Below are 21213 nucleotides of genomic sequence, written 5' to 3' on the forward strand. Positions count from 1 at the left end.
TTCAAAGGAAATGTTTGTGTTTAGTCTAGCTGCACTGCCTGATGTCGGGGTCTGCAGAGCGCGAGGCTGTCAGTCAGTAGGCACAGTTGAACTGGCGATATGTTATTTTATTTGAACCTGAATTCGAGATTAAACACCATTATCTCAGTTGTGCTTTGCTACTTTTGATCCATTTTTCATTGGTGATTTTAATTTATCCTAGTCGGCCCCCCGACGTCGAACTCGTCTTTGTCCAGTAGAGGGCGCAATGCCCACAATTACGATTTGCGCTGTACACAAAGACGCGATAACACCCAGAATAATATAGTGTAAAAAAAGAAATGATCATAGTCTGGAGCTGGCACGAAGTCAGCACCCTCCGTTTCTGGGTATCAAACCCTAGTCTTCCCGGGAATTAAAGAGAATGGGCGTAAAATCACACGACTCAAATTGCGATGTACAATTTATTTGATGGAGGCTAATAAGAAAAGACCTGGACCGAATACATAATTGTTTAAGATTCAAATACTTTTCTGTGCTGGATTGATCTTGCCTGGTGCAAATGAGCCGGCCGAGTGGACCGGAAGTGCGGGTTTTGCACTTTTTGAGAGAGTTTCGGGTCGAATATTTGCAGGGGACTAGATGTAGGGCATAAAAGGTTATATTAACCATGCTTCAGAGTAGATTTCTCCTGTCTGTTTTTCCTGTACGGAACACCTGTGTGGTTCAGTATCTGTAACGTGTCTACACAGCTGGACACCCGTAAACTCTGCGTCAGTCACGGATCACCAAGGAGACGGACACATATTCCGGGGGAGCGGGAGAGTTTTTCCGCGAAATTGTGTAATCCGGGTCGGAAATTATCTTCCAAAAAGCGGGACACTTGTTTGGGTCCCGTCTCGGCTTCTAGAACATTCTTCCGGTGCGTTCTGTAAACGTGCGGGCTGTCAGGTGCGCACTAGTGCACGGCGCACTTATTTGGAGAGGTCCCATAAATTCACGTACTTCTCTTGTCAATGCAGAGGCCTGCTATTGGCTGAGCATCCCCCTCCCTTACCTGCAACTCGTTGCCTGGGAAACCCTGTTCGGGTGGAGGAAAAAAAGAGCAGTTAGCGGCCAAATTATCTCTCTCTCTCTCTCTCTCTCTCTCTCTCTCTCTCTCTCTCTCTCTCTCTTTCTCTGTCTGTCTCTCTCTCTCTGTCTCTCTCTCACCCCTTGTCATTCTCTCTTTCTCCCTAGCATGTTCTTTCCCCACCTGGTGCTCTCCCCCTCCCAACCTCCCTCCCTCCCCTCTTTTCCTCTGTACATGCATATTTCCTTTGACACTTCTCCGGGAGAAACAGAGGGAGCTGGCGAGAGTAGCTGCTAGGAAACTTCTGGAAAGGAAGATCCTTTCGGTCCTTCGTCTCCCTTGCCTCTTTCTCGATCCCTGTCAGCGGTCTTTCTGCGCGGCATGGGCTGCAGCAATTCATCCGTGAGCAGCACCTCTGGAGGGGGTGAGTGTGTGAGAGTGTGTGAGAGTGTGTGAGAGAGAGAGAGTGTGTGTGAGAGTGTGTGAGAGAGAGAGAGTGTGTGTGAGAGTGTGTGAGAGAGAGCGTGAGAGAGCGTGAGAGAGAGTGTGTGAGTGTGTGTGAGAGAGAGAGAGAGAGTGTGTGTGAGTGTGTGTATGTGTGTGTGTGTGTGTGAGAGAGAGTGTGTGTGAGAGAGTGAGTGTGAGAGTATGTGTGTGTGTGTGTGTGTGTGTGAGAGAGAGTGTGTGTGAGTGTGTGTGTGTGAGAGAGAGAGTGTGAGAGAGAGTGTGTGTGTGAGTGTGTGTGTATATGTGTGTGTGTGTGTGTGAGAGAGAGAGTGTGAGAGTGAGTGTAAGTGTAAGTGTGTGTGTGTGAGTGTGTGAGAGAGAGTGTGTGTGAGAGAGTGAGAGAGTGTGTGAGAGAGTGTGAGAGAGTATGAGAGAGAGAGTGTGTGTGAGAGAGAGAGAGAGAGAGAGAGAGAGAGTGTGTGTGTGTGTGTGTGTGAGAGATTTACTATGTGCATCTAAGATGACGTGTTTGGGACTATGCCTATCTGAGAGTAAATGTTTATATCTGAGAGTGTGTGTAGTTTTGAGTGTGCTAACGAGTGTGTGAGAGTATGTGATTTACTATGTGCATATAAGATGACATGTTTGGGAGAGCGTGTGCTGTGTGGTTTTGAGTGAGTTAGTGTGTGGGTGTGTGTGTGTGTGTGTGGGTGTGGTTTTGAGTGAGTTAGTGAGTGTGTGTGTGCTTTTGAGTGAGTTAGTGAGTGTGTGTGTTGGTTTGAGTGAGTTAGTGGGTGAGTGTGTGTGGTTTTGAGTGCGTGAGTGCGTGTGTGGTTTTGAGTGAGTTAGTGAGTGTGTGGTTTTGAGTGAGTTAGTGAGTGTGTGTGTGGTTTTGAGTGCGTGAGTGCGTGTGTGGTTTTGAGTGAGTTAGTGAGTGTGTGTGTGTGGTTTTGAGTGAGTTAGTGAGTGTGTGTGTGTGGTTTTGAGTGAGTTAGTGAGTGTGTGCTGTGTGGTTTTGAGTGAGTGTGTGTGTGGTTTTGAGTGAGTTAGTGAGTGTGCTGTGTGGTTTTGAGTGAGTTAGTGAGTGTGCTGTGTGGTTTTGAGTGAGTTAGTGAGTGTGCTGTGTGGTTTTGAGTGCGTGAGTGTGTGGTTTTGAGTGAGTTAGTGAGTGTGTGTGTGGTTTTGAGTGAGTTAGTGAGTGTGCTGTGTGGTTTTGAGTGAGTGAGTGAGTGTACTGTGTGGTTTTGAGTGAGTTAGTGAGTGTGTGTGTGGTTTTGAGTGAGATAGTGACTGTGTGCTGTGTGGTTTTGAGTGAGTTAGTGAGTGTGCTGTGTGGTTTTGAGTGAGTTAGTGAGTGTGTGTGGTTTTGAGTGAGTTAGTGAGTGTGCTGTGTGGTTTTGAGTGAGTTAGTGAGTGTGCTGTGTGGTTTTGAGTGAGTTAGTGAGTGTGCTGTGTGGTTTTGAGTGCGTGAGTGTGTGGTTTTGAGTGAGTTAGTGAGTGTGTGTGTGGTTTTGAGTGAGTTAGTGAGTGTGCTGTGTGGTTTTGAGTGAGTGAGTTAGTGAGTGTGTGCTGTGTGGTTTTGAGTGAGTTAGTGAGTGTGTGTGTGGTTTTGAGTGAGTTAGTGAGTGTGCTGTGTGGTTTTGAGTGAGTTAGTGAGTGTGTGTGTGTGGTTTTGAGTGAGATAGTGAGTGTGTGCTGTGTGGTTTTGAGTGAGTTAGTGAGTGTGTGTGGTTTTGAGTGAGTTAGTGAGTGTGTGCTGTGTGGTTTTGAGTGAGTTAGTGAGTGTGTGTGTGGTTTTGAGTGAGTTAGTGAGTGTGTGTGTGGTTTTGAGTGAGTTAGTGAGTATGTGCTGTGTGGTTTTGAGTGAGTTAGTGAGTGTCTCTCCCCGGTCTCTCCCCTGTCCCTCACCTTTCCTTATTTCTGTGCTCGCGGCGTGTGGATAAACAGCTGGCGGTCATGCCTGCGTAGCGACTGTAATCCTCCTCAGGAGGACCGGGTTTTGAGTGTTTGTGTTTGTGGGATGTGTGTGGTTGGTGTGGTGCTCATCAGAGGCCGGCGCGGGTGCTCATTAGCCTGCCGCTCGCGAAAATAACACCTGGGTCCTGCGCCCTCTGTTCCAGCCAGACATCAGAGCTCAGAGCAGAGAACCTGTCCAGCCAATCAGGACCCAGCGTTCTGCTTAATAGAATCGTGGGTAGGGAACTGGGCTTGTATCCCACCAGGCCTACATAATGGTAAACACTTTTCAACACTTTAGGTGCTTGTCTGCACCAGGCAAGATCAGTCGAGAACAGAGAAGTGTTTGAATCTTTAACTATTACATATTTCACCCAGGTCTGTATCCCATGGGTTCGATTCCCAGGAAGGCCGCTGTAATTGAGGAAAGTCTAATTAATTTGAATTTTAATTGAATTTGAGTGTGAGTGTCTGTGTGTGTGCGTGTGTGTGTGTGTGGCTGGCATGAAATAAATCCTGGTAAAACTTCCTTTTTTTTTTCCTCCTCCCTTCTGTAGCTCCTGCTGAAGCATCCAAAGATATGTGAGTATCTGAGTATATTCTAAAATTCTCTCTGGTGGAAGTAAAATTATAATAAATGAATACATTATTTTTAAAAAACATTCCAAAAACATGTACTCCTCGAAGTCTTAATGATGTTCTGAGTCAGGGCGGTGTGGCTATTCTTCTGTATTAGTTCCAGTTGATTAGCCGCAGAAATTCAGTCAATGGACCCAACCGGCAGTTCCCTGAGCGAGGATTAAAGTGTGAGTGTGTGTGTGCAGGTGTGTGTGCGTGTGTGTGTTTGTGTGCGCGGTTGTGTGTGTGTGCGTGTGTGTGTGAGCGTGTGTGTTTGTGTGCGCCTGTGGGTGTGTGTGTGTGTGTGTGCGTGCATGTGTTTGTGTGCGCGGGTGTGTGTGTGTGTGTGGGTGTGTGCGCGGGTGTGTGTGTGTGTGTGGGTGTGTGTGCGCGTGTGTGTTTGTGTGCGCGGCTGTGTGTGTGTGTTTGTGTGCGCCTGTGGGTGTGTGTGTGTGTGTGCGCGCATGTGTTTGTGTGCGCGGGTGTGTGTGTGGGTGTGTGTGCGCGTGTGTGTTTGTGTGCGCGGCTGTGTGTGTGTGTGTGTGTGTGTGTGTGTGCAGGTGTGTAGGTGTGTGTGTGTGAGAAACTGCCCCTATTCCTCTTCCAGTGCATTACTGCTCGCTCTTGGGAAATACGACGGCGCTCTTAGCCAGTCTGTGTCTCTCACACGCTCGGGCGGCTGGCGGGGTCGCGGGGTCGCTGCTCTGTCAGACCTGGGGAAGTGCGGAGGCAGGGCTGGTGTGACCCCTCTGGATGAATGGATTACAGCGGTAGCTGGAGGGTCCCGTAACCGCAGGTTTTGGGTCCCCTGTTTTGAAGCTCAGAGGCCTGCTCTTTCTGCTCCTTCTGTTCCTTCTGCTCCTTCTGCTGCTTTTCCTCTTTCTGCTCCTTCTGCTCTTTCTGCTCCTTTTCCTCTTTCTGCTCCTTCTGCTCTTTCTGCTCTCAGCGCAGTCTCTCGTGTTCTCTGTCAGTGTTTCCTCACTTGCCGTGTTTCTTTCACACAGAGCGGAGGAGCCCTTGCCAGACGACGAAAAGAGAAGGTACAGAATGTGGTATTCCTCTTCTCTTGTTTAAACAAAACGTTTCAGCCAGAGACCCTCCAAGCCACACAGTGCTACAGGAGTGCCAGTCATTATTTTACGCCCTACTGGCCACACTGTGCTACAGGAGACTATTTTACACCCTACAGGCCACACAGTACTAAGAAGCAGTTTCAGGAACCTTGTCAAGAACCATGTGTGTATTTGTGAAAGTATGTCAAAATTGTCTGACCTCTGACCTAAAGTCCATCATCCGGTGTTTTGCTCCCTCTCTCAGGAATTATGGCGGTGTGTATGTGGGTCTGCCGGCTGACCTGACCACTGTCGCTTCCAGCCAGTCCAAGCCCACTCACAATGGTACAGACCGGACAAAGAACTTCACAGCTTTGTACACTCCATTACAGTACAATCACACTCGTACTCAGACTATTACAGTACAACCACACCATTACTGTACAACCACACCTGTAATCAGACCATTACAGTACAACCACAGCATTACTGTACAATCTCACCTGTAATCAGACCATTACAGTACAACCACGGCATTACTGTACAATCACACTCGTACTCACACCATTACAGTACAACCACAACATTACTGTACAATCACACTCGTACTCACACCATTACAGTACAACCACAACATTACTGTACAATCACACTCGTACTCACACCATTACAGTACAACCACAACATTACTGTACAATCACACTCATACTCACACCATTACAGTGCAACCACAACATTACTGTACAATCACACTCGTACTCACACCATTACAGTACAACCACAACATTACTGTACAATCACACTCATACTCTCACCATTACAGTACAACCACAACATTACTGTACAATCACACTCGTACTCACACCATTACAGTACAACCATGACATTACAGTACAATAATACTCATAATGTGATGTGTGTGTAAATGGTCTCCAATCCTCACTCTGAGCCAAGTGTCATATGGACAAACTGCAGTCATTAAAGATCCCACGACACTCTTTGCAAAAAGATAAATTCCAAACCTGGCTCTTTAAAACTGCCGCCTAATCACCCCCTGATTTAACTGCCCAAAAATAGTTAGCTCTCTCTCCACCTCAGCTGGTGTGTGGTGAGCATTCTGGCACAAAATGGCCACCGTTGCATCACCCAGGTGGGTGCTCCACATCGGTGGTGTTTGAGGCTAGTTTCCCCCTCATCACTGCAAAGCGCTTTGAGTGTGAGAAAATCTATCTACCCTTCTAACCAGCTCTTTCCTACAGGAGCTGCCTTTCTTGCCTTATTTGCTGTTGCGTAACTGCACTGTATGAACCAACCTGCCCGGGGAAACTACACCTCTTTTCAGGAAAAAGCAAGCAGAAAGTGCAATGGTGAAGAAACGTACATGGTTTTGTCGTGAGAAGAATGTTCCTGTTATCTGGCTGCTTTCAGCGGTCTCGGTGAACAGTGTTGTAGCTGAATGTGACCGCAGGGCTTTCTCATTGGCCCTGATGTGCAGAGCCAAAGCAAACAGTGATTGAACATCCGCCTCTCAAAAGAGCCACTCTAGGCGTAATTCAAGACCACTCTATCGATATTTCTATTTTTGGCATCCGGTAACAAGTCCACTCTACAATGCAGATATTTTCCCACAATAAACACAGACCTCCAGTGTGTCTTCTAATTGGGTTACGTGATCAGCTGCGGTTTATGTAACCGTCCTGGCCAAAGGCGGCAGACAGACTTGGGAAAGGAAAATACACGCCAATAGACTTTCTCTGTTTCCCCGACCCGCAAACCTCTCCCTCCATCTCTCTCTCTCTCTCTCCCTCTCTCTCTCCTTCTCCCTCTCCCTCTCTCCCTCCGTCTCTCTCCCTCCCTCTCTCCCTCTCCGTCTCTCTCCCTCTCTCTCTCCCTCTCTCCTTCTCTCTCTCCCTCCCCCTCTCTCTCTCTCCCCCTCTCCCTCCCTCTCTCTCTCCCCCGGACTCTGTCTTGGCTCTCCGCTTAGTGTAAATTAACCAAGTTGCTTTGGACAGAAGCGTCTGCCAAATGACATGTAATGTAATGTTGAGAGCATTATCTTAATTCAACTGTACAGTGACTAACTGACATACAACACTGTGCAGAAGTCTTAGGCACCCTAGACTTTATTATATATGTTGTTTTTTTTTGTATAAAAGAACACGTTTGAGATTTCCAAATATTCATTTTCCAAAAGATTTAATTTAACAGAGACATTTTTGTATTTCATTTAAAAAAGTAACATATTACTGTAAGCAATTGATTACTTTTTACATAAAAACTTGATCAAGGCTGTCTGAGATCAGAAGCAAGGAGCCAACCAAAGTCTGCAGAAGAACTTTGGCAAGTTCTCCAACATGCTTGGAACAACCTCCCTGCTGATTGTCTTATAGAACTGCAGGACTGTGTTGGCTATCTCAGAGAAGTGATGCAGTTTTAACACCGAAGGGTGGTCACAAAGTTTTTAACTATTCTTATCTGTACCGAATGTTATACAGGTGCCTAAGACTTTTGCACAGCGCTGTATGTGTGGAAATGTAAGTGTACTCCCCATTTCTTTCCCTCTTGAACAGATTAGAGAACTAGAAAGCAGGAGCCGGTAATGGGTGACGATCATCCCGGGACAAAGGGCCGTGGGCAGCGGGAGGCACGGGCGGGGTTGGGTTAAACGCTACGAGGCGCTGACCCGGCTGGACGCCGCGGGACCGCCAGCCCCCCGGGGACAGTTTGGGGAAGGGGGGGAACGCGAGGAGGGGTCGGGCGCTCGGCTCCAGAGACGGCAAGGTCGGCTTGAAAGAACGTCAGAGGTCAAAGCCGAAGCCGTTTTCCTTCGGTTCGTCCGCCGAGAGCAAAACTTTGTCGTGCGGTGAGCAAAACTACGACACCACGACCCTGCGGGATTTTTCCCCAAATGCTTTGATTGGCCTTGATATGTTATGTACTCTGAGGTCTGACGCAGGCTTTGGCCCAATGCAGCGACACTGCCTCCTGCTGGTCAGGACGAGCACTGCAGCGCAATCGCATCCTTATTCCACAGCCCTCGGCCCCTTGGCCTGGACACGGACCCCACCCTCTCGCCGGAGGACCGACGATACACGATACGAGACCCCTCACGTACGCACGACTCGGGTTAGCCTGCGAGTGCCGATTATTTTTGGATTCAAGATTTCGTTATTCGCCGACGAATGGAAACGTCCGACCATGTTTTTTTTGTTGCTTGAGAACACTTGATACGGGTTTGTAGAAAAGAATGTCAGCTTAAATCGAAATTAACTTGTGAATTTTGCCGTCGTTGGTCTGTTTTTAAGTGAGAAGCAACGACACTGACGGTGGTGAAGGCCGAATGGGAATGCAGTCTTGTTTCTGTAGCTTCTGTGGCTCCGTAGCATTGTCGCAGTAATTCAGCATTTAAATGTTTTCTGTTTTCTGCGTGTTTGTACAATGGCAATAAACGTACACTTCATGTTTGCTTTATTCTGTCTGAAGTGCCTCGTTTTAATTTCGTCGGTTACGTTTTACATGTTTATCATCAACTTTATTTATACTGCACTTGACTGCATCAAAACACAAGTTACAAAGTGCTTCACAAAGTTAAAAACGAAAGTCTAATAAATTAATTGGGGAAAATGGAGCAAGATAAAAACACAGGAATGTAGGGGAAAAGCATTACCTAAAATAGTTAAAATACAGCAAAAAACGAATTCAGAAGGTAATATTAAAGTTATATTTCAATGTTTACTTTTAAATGTTATTTTTTCTGAAAGTCATACATGCCAGATTTATTGGCATCTGTATCAGTTATGAATATGAGAGTAAATGTATTGAAATATAAGTATATTGTTTTCCCATATGTTTGAACATAACATCGATTATTATATGTTATATTATTATATTGGTTATTATATTATTATTTTATTTATTTATTATTCACGGTGCCAATCATTATGGAGCCCACTGTATGTAATGGATATATGAAATATGCAAATATTAGTGCTACTACTGTTGTTGTAAATGTGCTTTATTTGTACATTTTACTTGCTTACTTCATTTTAAGTAGTCAAGTTTTTATGTAAGTAAACATGATGATTTAAAATGAAGTAATCAGGTTTAGGGTTTAGGTTTAGGGTGCTGGAGGCACATAGTCTGAGCCTGTTTCTACTGGAGGCATTTAATCCTCCATTAAACTCATGTGGTCAGGCTTCAGATGGAACAAAAACCCAAAACTGCACTGGCTCTCCAGGACCAGTGCTACCCTGACAGAAAAGGCTTGTGTTCAGCGTGGACTTAGGAACCACTGCTGATTCTCAGTATTTTGGTGGTTCATGAGAACTCTTAATCAGCCTGTCAAGAGCACAAGGCTTATGATTGTCTGGCTGATTTTTTTTAATATTATTTATTTATTTTTTTGGGGGCCTCTTCTCCCCGGTTTAGAGTGGTCGCCGGCGGTCTGCGGTCGCTCTTCATCAAATACCGAATCGTTCTGGATTCAAATACTTTTAAATGCTTTACTGCAGCGGTATTTTAATAATTAATAAGCACTCCATTGTTTACATCTCTGATCTCCTTCACCCATATTCTGTGCCCAGGTCACTGAGGTCTTCCGCCCAACTGCTCCTCTCTGTTCCTCGGTCTCGGCTAAAGCTAAAGGGTGACAGGGCTTTGCTGTGGCCGTACAGAGACTGTGGAACACACTGCCTCTCTCTATCAGGTCTGCACCATCCATATACACCTTCAAACCCCAGCTCAAAGCTCACTGCTTTTCCCTTGCTTTTAATTCCACTTTGCTTTTGCGAATACATAGTCTTTATGTATTATTATTGCATTCCTTTGGATTTAGTTTTTCCCTTTCCCTTTTTTTTTTTTACATATATAGTCATAAGAAATGTAGCCATTTTAAATGTGCTTTATAAATAAATATGACTTGACTATTTACAGTTGGTCCTGGGGGACTGCGGTGTTTGCTGGTTTTCGTTCCAACTGCAAGTCTGATTTTTCTTAATTTGGTGCTTTTCATGTTTAGATTGCATATTTACCATTTTAAGACATATTATGTCAGGTCTTTTTGTGCTCATTGTGCACACTATATGGCCAACAACTGCATAAAAAAAGGTCACAAAAATATTAAACAAACTCAATGGGCTCTTAATTGGGTCGTCAAACACATGCCTAAGTTCTTTCACAAGCTAATTCTTCCTTAAACTTAACACAGTGCAGGTTTGGCTCGTTCACTCTGTCTTTGAACTCTTCGTTATCCACCAGACCGTTAGATTTAGTATGCCTTCACCGTTAAAAAGCCATTGGTGACGAACTTAATGGAACGTTCATTTCAAATTCAAACAACTGTTTGCTGCCGACATAATTCGATGCGAACGTTTGCGGTCTGGTGTTGAGCAGTTAATTGTAGCCCATTTAAAATATGATTCGCCAAAGGAGGGGCCTACTCACGTTTCCACTGTTGAAGTGCGAACTGATAAATGATATACTATTATGTTACTGAAAAGCACCAGCGTCAACTCTGCGTTGCAGTTTTCTTGTTACACCACCAGGCGTCAGGCTTGTACAGCAGAAGGGGGCACTTGGGAAGCGTGCTGTAAATCGTCGAACTAGGCGTTGTGCTCAGTTACAGCGAATGAAAGTGATCCACAACGTCAACCTGTATTTCAGACATCCCATCACTTGCAGGAATTATTTTGACCTGAGTGGGCAAGTGCCCCCTGCATGTTACACATTTCCCCTACAATTTATATGACCTGGGGGGGATTCTCCCGCACAAGTTCGTCAATTCACAACATCAGGATAATGCAAATTACTCAACTAGATTTCTGCCTTTGGTGCAGGCCGCTGATTGGCCGAAGATTTCCGACTGCTCGCTGGGGTCGGGAATCCAGTTAGAAATTCCGGGAGACTCCCGGACCGGTAGGTGGGGAAGCCGGTATATTTTGAGGATTGAGGGATATCCTGCTGGTGGCAATTTCGGAGGTTGGTGGTCAGTAACGCTTAACCGTTCCCCTGGAAGCATCCGGCTCCAGACGGTGGCCAGAGGTCCCGTTGGGGTCTCCAGGAGGCGCAGCCTGTGAAGTTGCTCATTCCCAGCAAAGCCCTGGGTGCCCGAGTCCTGGCCATGCCATTGCCAGCTATGGCCAGAGGTCCACGGCAGCTCAGCCTGGCCAGGGAATGATGGGGTCTCAGCGCTCTCTAGCAGCCACTCCTAGTCAGACCTGGTGCATGGTGTGTGTGTGTGTGTGTGTGTGAGAGAGAGTGAGAGTGTGAGTGTGTGGTTGGTGGTGCGTCTGCAGTGTGAAAAGTGATTTTGGAGGAGGAGAGTTGGGACAAATGGAGCCGATCCCATGTAGGATGCAGGCTGATCTACTGACCTGCTGTGCAAAGAGCCCCACACAACACAATTTAACCACATTTGTATAGTTTTAGATGTCAAATCTCTTTTCAGTGTTATCCATGCTATCTCTCTCTCTCTCTCTCTCTCTCTCTCTCTCTCTCTCACACACACACACTCACACACACGCACACACACAGTGATGTCAGCATTCTTCTTTAGTGTGTGCGTCACACCCTGAACAATCAAAAAACAAATAAATCTTGTGAGGAACGGATTGGCTGTGCTGGTGTCTGCCGCTGGAGTAATGGCCCCAGGGGTCATCTGAACCTGACTGACCGTGTGAAGCCTGAACCCCACCCCAAAACAACCGCTCACCCCTCACCCCAACCGGCCCAGCACGCTGACCTGCTCTCTCTCTCTACTCTCCTTCTCTCTCCCTCTCTATATCTCCCTCTCTCTTCCCCTTTCTCTCTCCCTGCTCTCTCATTCTACTCTCCTTCTCTCTCCCTCTCTCTCTCCCCTCACATGTGCTCCTGATCAGGAGCGGAGTCGTATGCATGTGGTTATCATGAGTGTTCTTGTTCTCATGGCTGTTGTTGCTGCCGGTCCATTAGCTGTTGTCATGGCTGTTGTTGCTGCCCGGTCCATTAGCTGTTGTCATGGCTGTTGTTGCTGCCGGTCCATTGGCTGTTGTCATGCTTGAAGCTGTTACACCTGGCCTGCTGTTGCGCAATTGTGTCTCAGTTCTTGCGACCGCCAGTCCCTTCCATATCAAGGTTACCTCACATAACTAACCAATGGCAGTTAGGCTATATCTTATCGTAATAGGCTGTTCTCACACGTTCGTTTAGCACACGCAGGCCTACAAATCCAGCGAGTTGAAACGGGCCGAGCTTAAAAAAAAAAACCGAACATGTCAATAACATGGAGAAGCAACACGTTGCGCAACACGACGAGAGGTCATCCAGGCAGGAGCCGGATTTTGACGCTTTCCTCTGCCCGTAGTTATAAGGCTTGTTGTTGTTGCTGTCAGTGATCCCTGTTGTGGTTCTGGCTGCTCTTTCCACCCGGGAGCGCAGGGCAGAGTGCCGTGTTTGGGGCGCCCATGTGTCGTGTTTGTGCCGCTCTAATTAGATATGGGAGGTTTGCGAGCTCCTCCACTCTGTCCCTGGAGAGGCTGCAGACCTGAACTTTACTCACGATGTTCCTCCGACACACACACAGTGTGTGCTGTGAGTTTACCGTGCTGTCCAAGCTGCTTTGGAGTCGCTCCCTTTCTTTCCCCTCCCTCCCTCCCTCCCAATTTTCTCCCAATTTTGTGTCCAATTATACCCTGTTTTCTCCCAATCCCCCATGCACTGCTGAGGAAACACCGCTACAACCATGCCCCCCGGTGGCCAGAATGCGAACGACAGGCCTTCTTCAAACTGTGCCATCTGGACTTTGACATGGATGGATAGATGGATGGATGGATGGACACAATTTTTGCCCTTTGTTGTACGTCGCTCTGGATAAGAGCGTCTGCCAAATGCCATTAACGTAATGTAATGTAACGCCTGTTTTGGACCAATTGAAAATATAGCCTACATTGTGGCTGAAATGAGATGAAAAACCCCGTTACAGCGTCCTGTCCCTTTAAGGGAGGCTGGCGAGCACAGCTCTGACGGACCGCGGCGCTCAGCAGAACCGGAAAGCGCCGGAAAACGCGCGCCGCCCCCGCAGGTGAGGCCCAACAGGGCGGCGCTATTTTTAGCGGATGGCGGCGGTAATAAATTACAGGCAAATTCCTGCGGGGTAAAAAAAAAAAAAAAAAAAAAAACCCCGGCTGACACACTTCTGCAGCACGACCGGCGAGCTCTCGCCTTTTCCACCGGGCTGTTTTTTCTTTATCGTCCGCGATTAGCCCAAAAATAGTGCCGACTGGCTTCAGGGATGCCCTGCCAAAACCTCCCCCTTTTCTATTTAAGCAACCGAACATAAGGAATGCATCTCCCTCCTTTAATGTACAATGTAGAAACTCTTTATCCCTCCCCCCCAAGTCTTTTCCTTTCATTTCAAAACCAGCAGAGCTTGAAGGAGAGAATCGTTTATCCAGAATCCTCAGAATTTCTCCTCTTTTTTTTTTTCTGAACTGAATCGTGTATTTTTGTGTGTGGCTTCTTCTGTTTGTAGTTAATACCAGGAAACGGAGGATTACAGGCTATTCTGGGTTTGTTTTAGGCCTGATTGCAACCATTCCCCCCCATCTCTCTCCCCCCTCTCTCCCTCTATCTCTCTGTCTCTCTCCCCCCCTCTCTCTCCCTCTCCCCCCTCTCTCCCCTCTCTCTTTCTCCCCCTCTCTCTCCTCTCTCCCCTCTCTCTCTCCTCTCTCCCCTCTCCCTCCTCCCCTCTTTCCCTCCCTCTCTTCCCTTCCTCCCTCGTAGCTGTAACGCTGCCCTCATTGATGAAGCGTTCACTGAGGCCTTCACTGTACAAGCAGCGTCAACACTAACCCTTGAGTGGGGATGCTGCTGGAGAATGAGGTGTGAAGACAGTCTGGCCAATCAGCAGCGCCGATTACCCAGGAGAAAAATACGAATACCAGGGCTGGATTTGGATTAGAGGGCCAGCATTGATTATTCCTGTTTTAAAGACAAACTGAAATGGAAGTTAGAAGCTAGCAACACTAGCTTCTGTGATATGATGTACACGTGAGAGAAAATGATCTTTCATGCATGCAAACACACGGCACACACAAACACACAGCGCATTCACACACAAACACACAGAACACAAGCACAGCACACACACATGCAAACACACAGCACACACAGTGCACACATGCAAACACACAGCACACAACACACACATGCAAACACACAGCACACACACGTGCAAACACACAGCATGCACACATGCAAACACACAGCACACACGTGCAAACACACAGCACACACATGCAAACACACAGCACGCACACGTGCAAACACACAGCACACACACGTGCAAACACACAGCAAACACAGCACACAACACACACATGCATGCAAACACATGCATGCAAATACACACACGCGCACATGTGCATCAAGTTGTGGTATCGTCGATGGATTAATATTTAAACAACCAAAAATGGACATTTTGCAGACGGGTGCGGATTTCTGAGCAGTCTAAAAATGCAGCCTAATAAATCTAAAGGGAATGCTTTTGTGCCCCGCGCCCCCGCCCCCACACCACTCCCATTCTTCAGGTGGCTAACAACTCTCCCAAAACAGATTAATCAATAACGGGGAGTCTCAGAGGTGCAGCCAGTAGAGCTGCGCGAACCACAAGATCTGTTGAGCGCGGAAAAGTATTTGAATCGGAACCGTTGTGTATTTGACGGAGGTCTGTCCGTAACAGCGCATGCTGTAGCAGTTTGGTCGTCCTGGTACTGACCCTAGCCGTGACCCGGCCTGTGTTTCCGGCAGGTTCTCCGTGACAAAGGGAGGGGGGCGCTTATGTAATTCCCTCAGCGTGAGTTTTGGAGGAGGGGAGGAACAGGGGGAGGTGTGTTCCGTCCCGCCCCTGCCGTCCTGTCATTAAACCCCAGCTGCTTATCACCACGGTTACAGCGCCCATGGCGACGCACCTGGGTCCCCCCCCCCCCCCCCCCCCCCCCGCCTGCTCCAGCACCAATCGCCTTGGCATCTGACTGGAGGAGGACAGCCGGCTCGTTCCATTATATAACGCTCGTGAAACCGTGACGTCACTTCCACACGCAGGCGACGGACGACCCCCTCCTGTCCCAACTCGCCCCCCGATTGCCGTGGCCACGCAACGTCGCGCCCCGTTTAGCAGCAACACAGACCCCGCTCTCTACAGCGCTGGACTCAGACTCAGTGCCTACTGGTTTCTAGTCCAGCCTCAAAGCTTGATTTCAGAATGAGAAGTTGCTGGATTTGGACTGCAAGCTTGCACTTGTGTGTGTGTGTGTGGGGTTGGGGCTGCGTGTGTGTGTGGGGTGTGTATAAGGTTGGTGCTGTGTGTGTGTGTGTGTGTGTGTGTGTGTGTATGGGGTTGGGGCTGTGTGCGTGCATGTGTGTGGGGTTGTGTGTATTTGGCTCAGCACTCTACATGGAGAATAACATACAGCACTTGCCCCTGCGAAGGCCTCCTCACATATTATGTGGCACGGAAAAGTAGGTCAGAAAAACCGAGTGTAAATTCCTGCATTCCCAAATTCCCGCGTTCTCCCGCTCGGATCGCCCCACAGGCCCACCGCAGGGCTCGCACCAGGCCGGGCCCGGAGCCGGGAGCACTCTCAGCTGTCTCCCGTCCCAAAGCCGGGACGAGAGAGGAGTGAAAAGAAGGACGCGGGGAGCGGGTGGAGGAGGGGAGAGCGCATTCTTGTCCGATTAAGTCAAGAGCCAGAATCTCCCCCCAGAACACGGCCCTGCCTCCCTGTCTGCAGCCCCCCATCTGGGGGGGACCTGGACTGGGGGAGGGGATCCTTCACACCGCTCCACGTCCAGTCCAGTCCTCCAACCCTAACCAAGCACACCTCATTCAAAAGCTAGAGCAGGGCTGCCCAACCCTGTTCCTGGAGATCTACCGTCCTGTAGGCTATCACTCCAACCCTAACAAAGCACACCTCATTCAACAGCTAGAGCAGGGCTGCCCAACCCTGTTCTTGGAAGGTCTACCATCCTGTTGGTTTTCATTTCAACTCTCATTTGGCAAGCCTGACTTGATGCTAATTAGCAGCTCAACAAGATATCTAGCTGTCGACAGAGGCCTGCTTTGGCCTACTTGGGTTGGAGTGAAAGCTGACAGGATGGCAGAGAGTTGGAACTAAGTTGCTTACCACTGATTTATTGTATTTACCATGGTAACCTAACTCCATGAGAAACCAATAGAAGGCGCCGCTGTTCGTGCCTCTCTCAAGACCTCTGAGATAAGGGCCTTAGAATTTGTATCTTATTGTATTTTCATATAAATCTTGAGGTGTTGTCTGGAAATGTGCCTTCTCATGCACTTAAAGACCTAAATGCATTTAAATTACTTGATTTTTTGGCTGCTTGTCGTTTTGTTGGCCATTGCGGAATTTTCAAGCGAGCGTTTGACAAGAAACCTGAGGCTGAGCATGCGGCCGCCTCCATAGCCAAAGTCCAAAATCAAAATACAAAAAAACAAAAAGCAAAAAAAAAAAAAATAACACATTGCAAAAGAATCACATGAACAAAACTAAAGAGCTTGGCTTAAAAGTATCACACAAAACAGTCTTCAAAAAACAAAACATTCTCTCCTCAAACCTCAAACTGGAGAAACGGCCACCGTTATTTAGGTCCATAAGTATTTGGACAGTGGTACAAATTCTGTGCATTTCGCTCTGTGCTTCAGCCCGTTGTATTTGAACTTTAACCATGAATAATGAGGTTGAAGTGCCTTTTAATATGAGGGTGTTTATATCCTTATTGGGTTATCCGTGTAGGAATGTAATCCCTTTTTATCCGTTGTGTGTGCCCCATTTTAAAGGACCAAAAGTAATTGGACAGTTGGCTCATCAGTTGTTTCCGATTATTCTGGTGTAATTCCTTCCTTATTGCAGGTATAGGGAAGCTTTCAGTATCTAGTGTTTGTTATAGGCTTGTGTTTCCCTTTGGAGGTTGAGAAATACATTTAGCATTATTATTATTTTGTGTTTTATACTGCTGTAAACTGGCTTTATCTTTATTCACGGTAACACAGTATTGCCCATGTTCTTCACCCGACAAGACATCCGCATTATAAAACAAAATATTATTTTTCTAGAACTTTCCTCTTGTTGCTTCCTATTTCCTATTTCCTATTTCCTATTGATGCCTTTAGCTTTTCTCCCGTGGACTGGATCAGTACAGAATCTCTCTGTTCAGGTTACCTCGGTACTGATAATGAGATCACACACCCCGTATACGTTCACGTGACCCAGTTGAAGACAGGGCTCGAATTGGGCACTCCCGAAGGGTCATAACTGAGGAGCCGCTTAAATAGGGCCAGCGCTATAACCCCCCCCGCACAGTCCTCAGGTTATAGCGTCGTCCCGGTAACAACAGCACCCCCCCCAAATGCTTTCACGAGGACCGAAAGGGCCAAGTTAACGTGGCACGACCCCCCCCCCCCCCCACGCTTCAGTCAAAACCGCCGTGTCCTCATCTCAAAATGCCTCCTCTGTCAAAAAATAACTCATTGTTATTTTGTCAGCGTCTGAGAGTGGTGTCCCCCGTAGTCCATGAGAACTATCAGAAGGGTCAAAGAGGCACAGAGCCGTAAAATGGTGCTCAAAAAGTCCAAACCCCGCCTTCTGGTCCTCTTTGTTCAGTCAAATGGACCAGGCGAGATCAAACAGCAAAGTATTTGATGACTCCAGTTGCACACCGAGGACCGGGGTTCAATTCCCGGTCCTGCCAAAAGCCAAGTTTGGCCGGCTCTCGTGGAGCGGCATAATTGGCTCGCTGCTCCAGAGGGAGGGACTTAAAAGGGTTAGCTCCAAAAAGCACCTCGGGCGCCTCGGAATCACGGTCACAAGTATGAGACGAGACGGCTTGAAGAAGGCGTGTTGTTCTCCTTCGGGCCGCCGAGGGACGGGGTGTGAGTGGTGTATCTAGCACTAACTCTAATTGAATTAGATGTTACAATTGGCTCCCAAATTGAGAGAAAAAAGGGAAAAATCAGAAATAAATGTTTATAAAGAGAAGTATTTGAATTCAAAACAATGACATATTTGACCCCGTCATTTTCACAGACCTTCATCGTATACCAACCTCATGGCGATATCCAGGAAACTACTTGGACGGAATGTGAGGATGGCTCTGGGGATGATACAGGGTACATAGCCGTGGACAGTTATTGCTGCGATATTGTGTTCAGCTATTCTACTGGCTCTGGTATTCAGTTTGCCTTGGTGTCCTTAACCCTTTTACGGTGTGAGATCACAAATGAAATACGCGATTAGAATGTTCTTGACTGAACATTCTCAGGGAAAGAATGTTCTTAACTGAACATTCCAATTCTGACGTAACAGCCAATGCTGGTAAACTGAAAACAATGGAGTTCTAGAACACAATCTTTGAATTCTGAAGAAGAAGAAGAAGAAGAAGAAGAAGAAGGAAAAAAAAGAATTCCCAAAAACCTACTCTTCAAAGGGAGAGTAGAAGAACGGATCTACAGCTGACGATGGGCTCTGAGTAACACAGGCGAACGAGGCCCCAATCCGTTTTACGAGGCGGCTTGACAATCGCGGTTTTCCCATCTGCCCCATTTTATTTTTTGGCTTTTGAGGACTTTAAAGGCATGGACGGACAACTGCACGCATTAAATTTTGCTTGTGTCTATAAAACATGGGAAGCCGTCTGAAGTTGGCCCGTTTTTAATCTGCGCTCGTGGCCAGATTCCCGGCGCAGTGAAAGTAGCCGTATGGACAGAGCGCTTAAACAAAACCACATTCTGCCAGAGCAGGTTTAACGCTGAACACACACACAGAAAAAAACGCCTCCTGTAAAGATGAGGGCATGAGCACGGACATCTGGAAACCCTTTTCAAGACCACTCCCGGGGGGAGAAAACTCTGGAAATGCGGAGAATGTTAAATTGAGAATATCTCACATTTGGTTCCTGTTTCAAAATAGCCTCTCTTTTTTTTCTTCTTCTTTTAAAAAAAATAGTTTTCACTGAAAAAGGCTGGGGCCATTGTGTCTAAATACAGGGAAACAATGGACCATGGGACTGCTGTCTCTCTAGCCCCGAAATCCCCGTCTTTGAAGGGGAGGGTTAACTGTTCCCGGTGTGTGGTTTTCGTGGTCTTTTAGTTGAATTCAGTTGAACGCTGTGGTTTCAAATTGCATCGAGGACTGTAGAAACCCCACCTGTGAATGGTAGACCTTGTGAATGGCACCACACCAAAATGGTAGACTTGAGAGCCATTGCAGTCTTAGGTGTAAGAAGGTTAATTATCAAATTAGATACATTGTTAAGGGCGGCACGGATGGTGCAGTGGGTAGCACTGCCGCCTCACAGCAAGAAGGTCCTGGGTTCGAATCCCTGTCGGCTGGGGCCTCTCTGTGTGGAGTTTGCATGTTCTCCCCATGGGTTTCCTATGGGTACTCCGGTTTCCTCCCACAGTTCAAAGACATGCAGGTTAGGCTGATTGGAGAGTCTAAATTGCCCGTAGGTATGAGTGTGTGAGTGTGTGAGTGTGTAAGTGAATGGTGTGTGTGCCCTGCGATGGACTGGCGACCTGTCCAGGGTGTATTCCTGCCTTTCGCCCAATGTATGCTGGGATAGGCTCCAGCCCCCTGTGACCCTGTTCAGGATAAGCAGGTTAGGATAATGAATGAATGAATGATACATTGTTAATTTAATATTTACATTGTAGTTTGATCAATAGAGCCATGTATGGGGGGGGGGGGGGGGCAGCTCACTACGCTACAGGCTGCCCTACACCAGGCCTGAACCCCAAAATAGCAGGCACATGAGGTGAAAAAAAACTCCCCGATGGGAAGAAATCTCAGGAGGAACCTGGCAATTGAGAGGAACCCATCCTCCATTTCTAATGGTAACTGGATATAATATGATGAGTTATCCACTGTGGGGCAAAAAGGTTGAAAACCACCTGGTTTCACTACCTGGACCAAGGAGGGGAAGGGATTAGTGAAGCCAGGCGGTTATGTACAGGTTTGAGGGGAAAACTGCAGGCACTGCGACCTGCAGGACCTGGTGTTGAGCAGCACTGCAGTCAAGTATATCGCGTGGACGTTCCTACACATCCTCGCAATAGCTGTGAGTGCAGAACACGAGACCAGAACTCCGGAAATCTTTTAAAGATTATAAACAATAACGGCAAAATTGCTTATTACCATTGAGGTTCTCCTAAACACCAAACCGTAAAAAGAAAAAAAAAAGACATGATATAGTGACACGTACAGGCAATACAACAACTTCACAGAGAACAAATGTTTTTATATTTTAATTGATAAAAAGCTACAAGAAAGGGGCTACACACTGCCCAAGTGTAACCTGCTTGCTGGCAAACTGACTACAGAGGAGTGCAAACGTTTCATAATGTCAAACAACAGGTTTATTAAAATACCTCAGGCCTGACCTCACTCTCGTAGAAGACGCGGGGAGTCGCGCTTTAAACGGGAACAGATGCGACGAGGAAACTGGACGCACATTTTCACCCTCGGTCACGTAAACACACGCACCGACTTCGCAGGGCACCGGCTCACGTCATTCTTGCGATGTTAATTTAAGTGTTTATCTGGTCGGCAGGTCTAAGCGTACCGCGGTGTGACGTGAGGTCAGTGTTATCCAACTGCATTCCCATCAACACGGCCCTCTGGAGTGCGAAATGACATCTTAATCTCTCTTATTAGCCAATGGGAACACCACAATGTCACTAGCGAATCGGAACAAAGTCTTACTCTCTTCAGGATACCGTAACTTATTCCCCCGCTGAGACCACCGGCCAATCAGGGCACGGTGAACATCATACTCTTTACTTCTCAATGAAATCCTCAGCCAATCAGAACAGAATGAAGTCTCATTCCACCTTCCAGAGATGGCCCCCAAATCTGAAGGCGAGTACAGTCAAAAAAACAGAACAGAAATCCGTTTTTAATTGCAGTGGCAACCTGACCTCACGCCATACACCTTGTTCCTTCATCCATATCCTAGAATTGGTTATGAATATCTGTCCCCCCCTGCCCCCCACCCCCCCACCTCCTGAGGTTAAACCAACCCAGGAACGAGTGGAGTCGA

General features: G+C 47.4%; 1 protein-coding gene across 1 annotated transcript; it reads left to right on the forward strand.

Moving 5' to 3' along the window:
- Positions 1-1246: 1246 nt before the first annotated feature.
- On the forward strand, positions 1247-8595 carry LOC133119357 (overexpressed in colon carcinoma 1 protein homolog). Its single transcript, XM_061229898.1, has 5 exons — positions 1247-1475; positions 4012-4036; positions 5077-5112; positions 5390-5469; positions 7695-8595. Exons 1-5 carry the CDS (start codon positions 1433-1435, stop codon positions 7697-7699), a joined length of 189 nt encoding a protein of 62 aa, XP_061085882.1. The 5' UTR covers positions 1247-1432; the 3' UTR covers positions 7700-8595.
- Positions 8596-21213: the final 12618 nt, after the last annotated feature.

Source organism: Conger conger, chromosome 19 (genome assembly GCF_963514075.1).
Source record: "Conger conger chromosome 19, fConCon1.1, whole genome shotgun sequence".
NCBI classification, from domain to species: domain Eukaryota; kingdom Metazoa; phylum Chordata; class Actinopteri; order Anguilliformes; family Congridae; genus Conger; species Conger conger.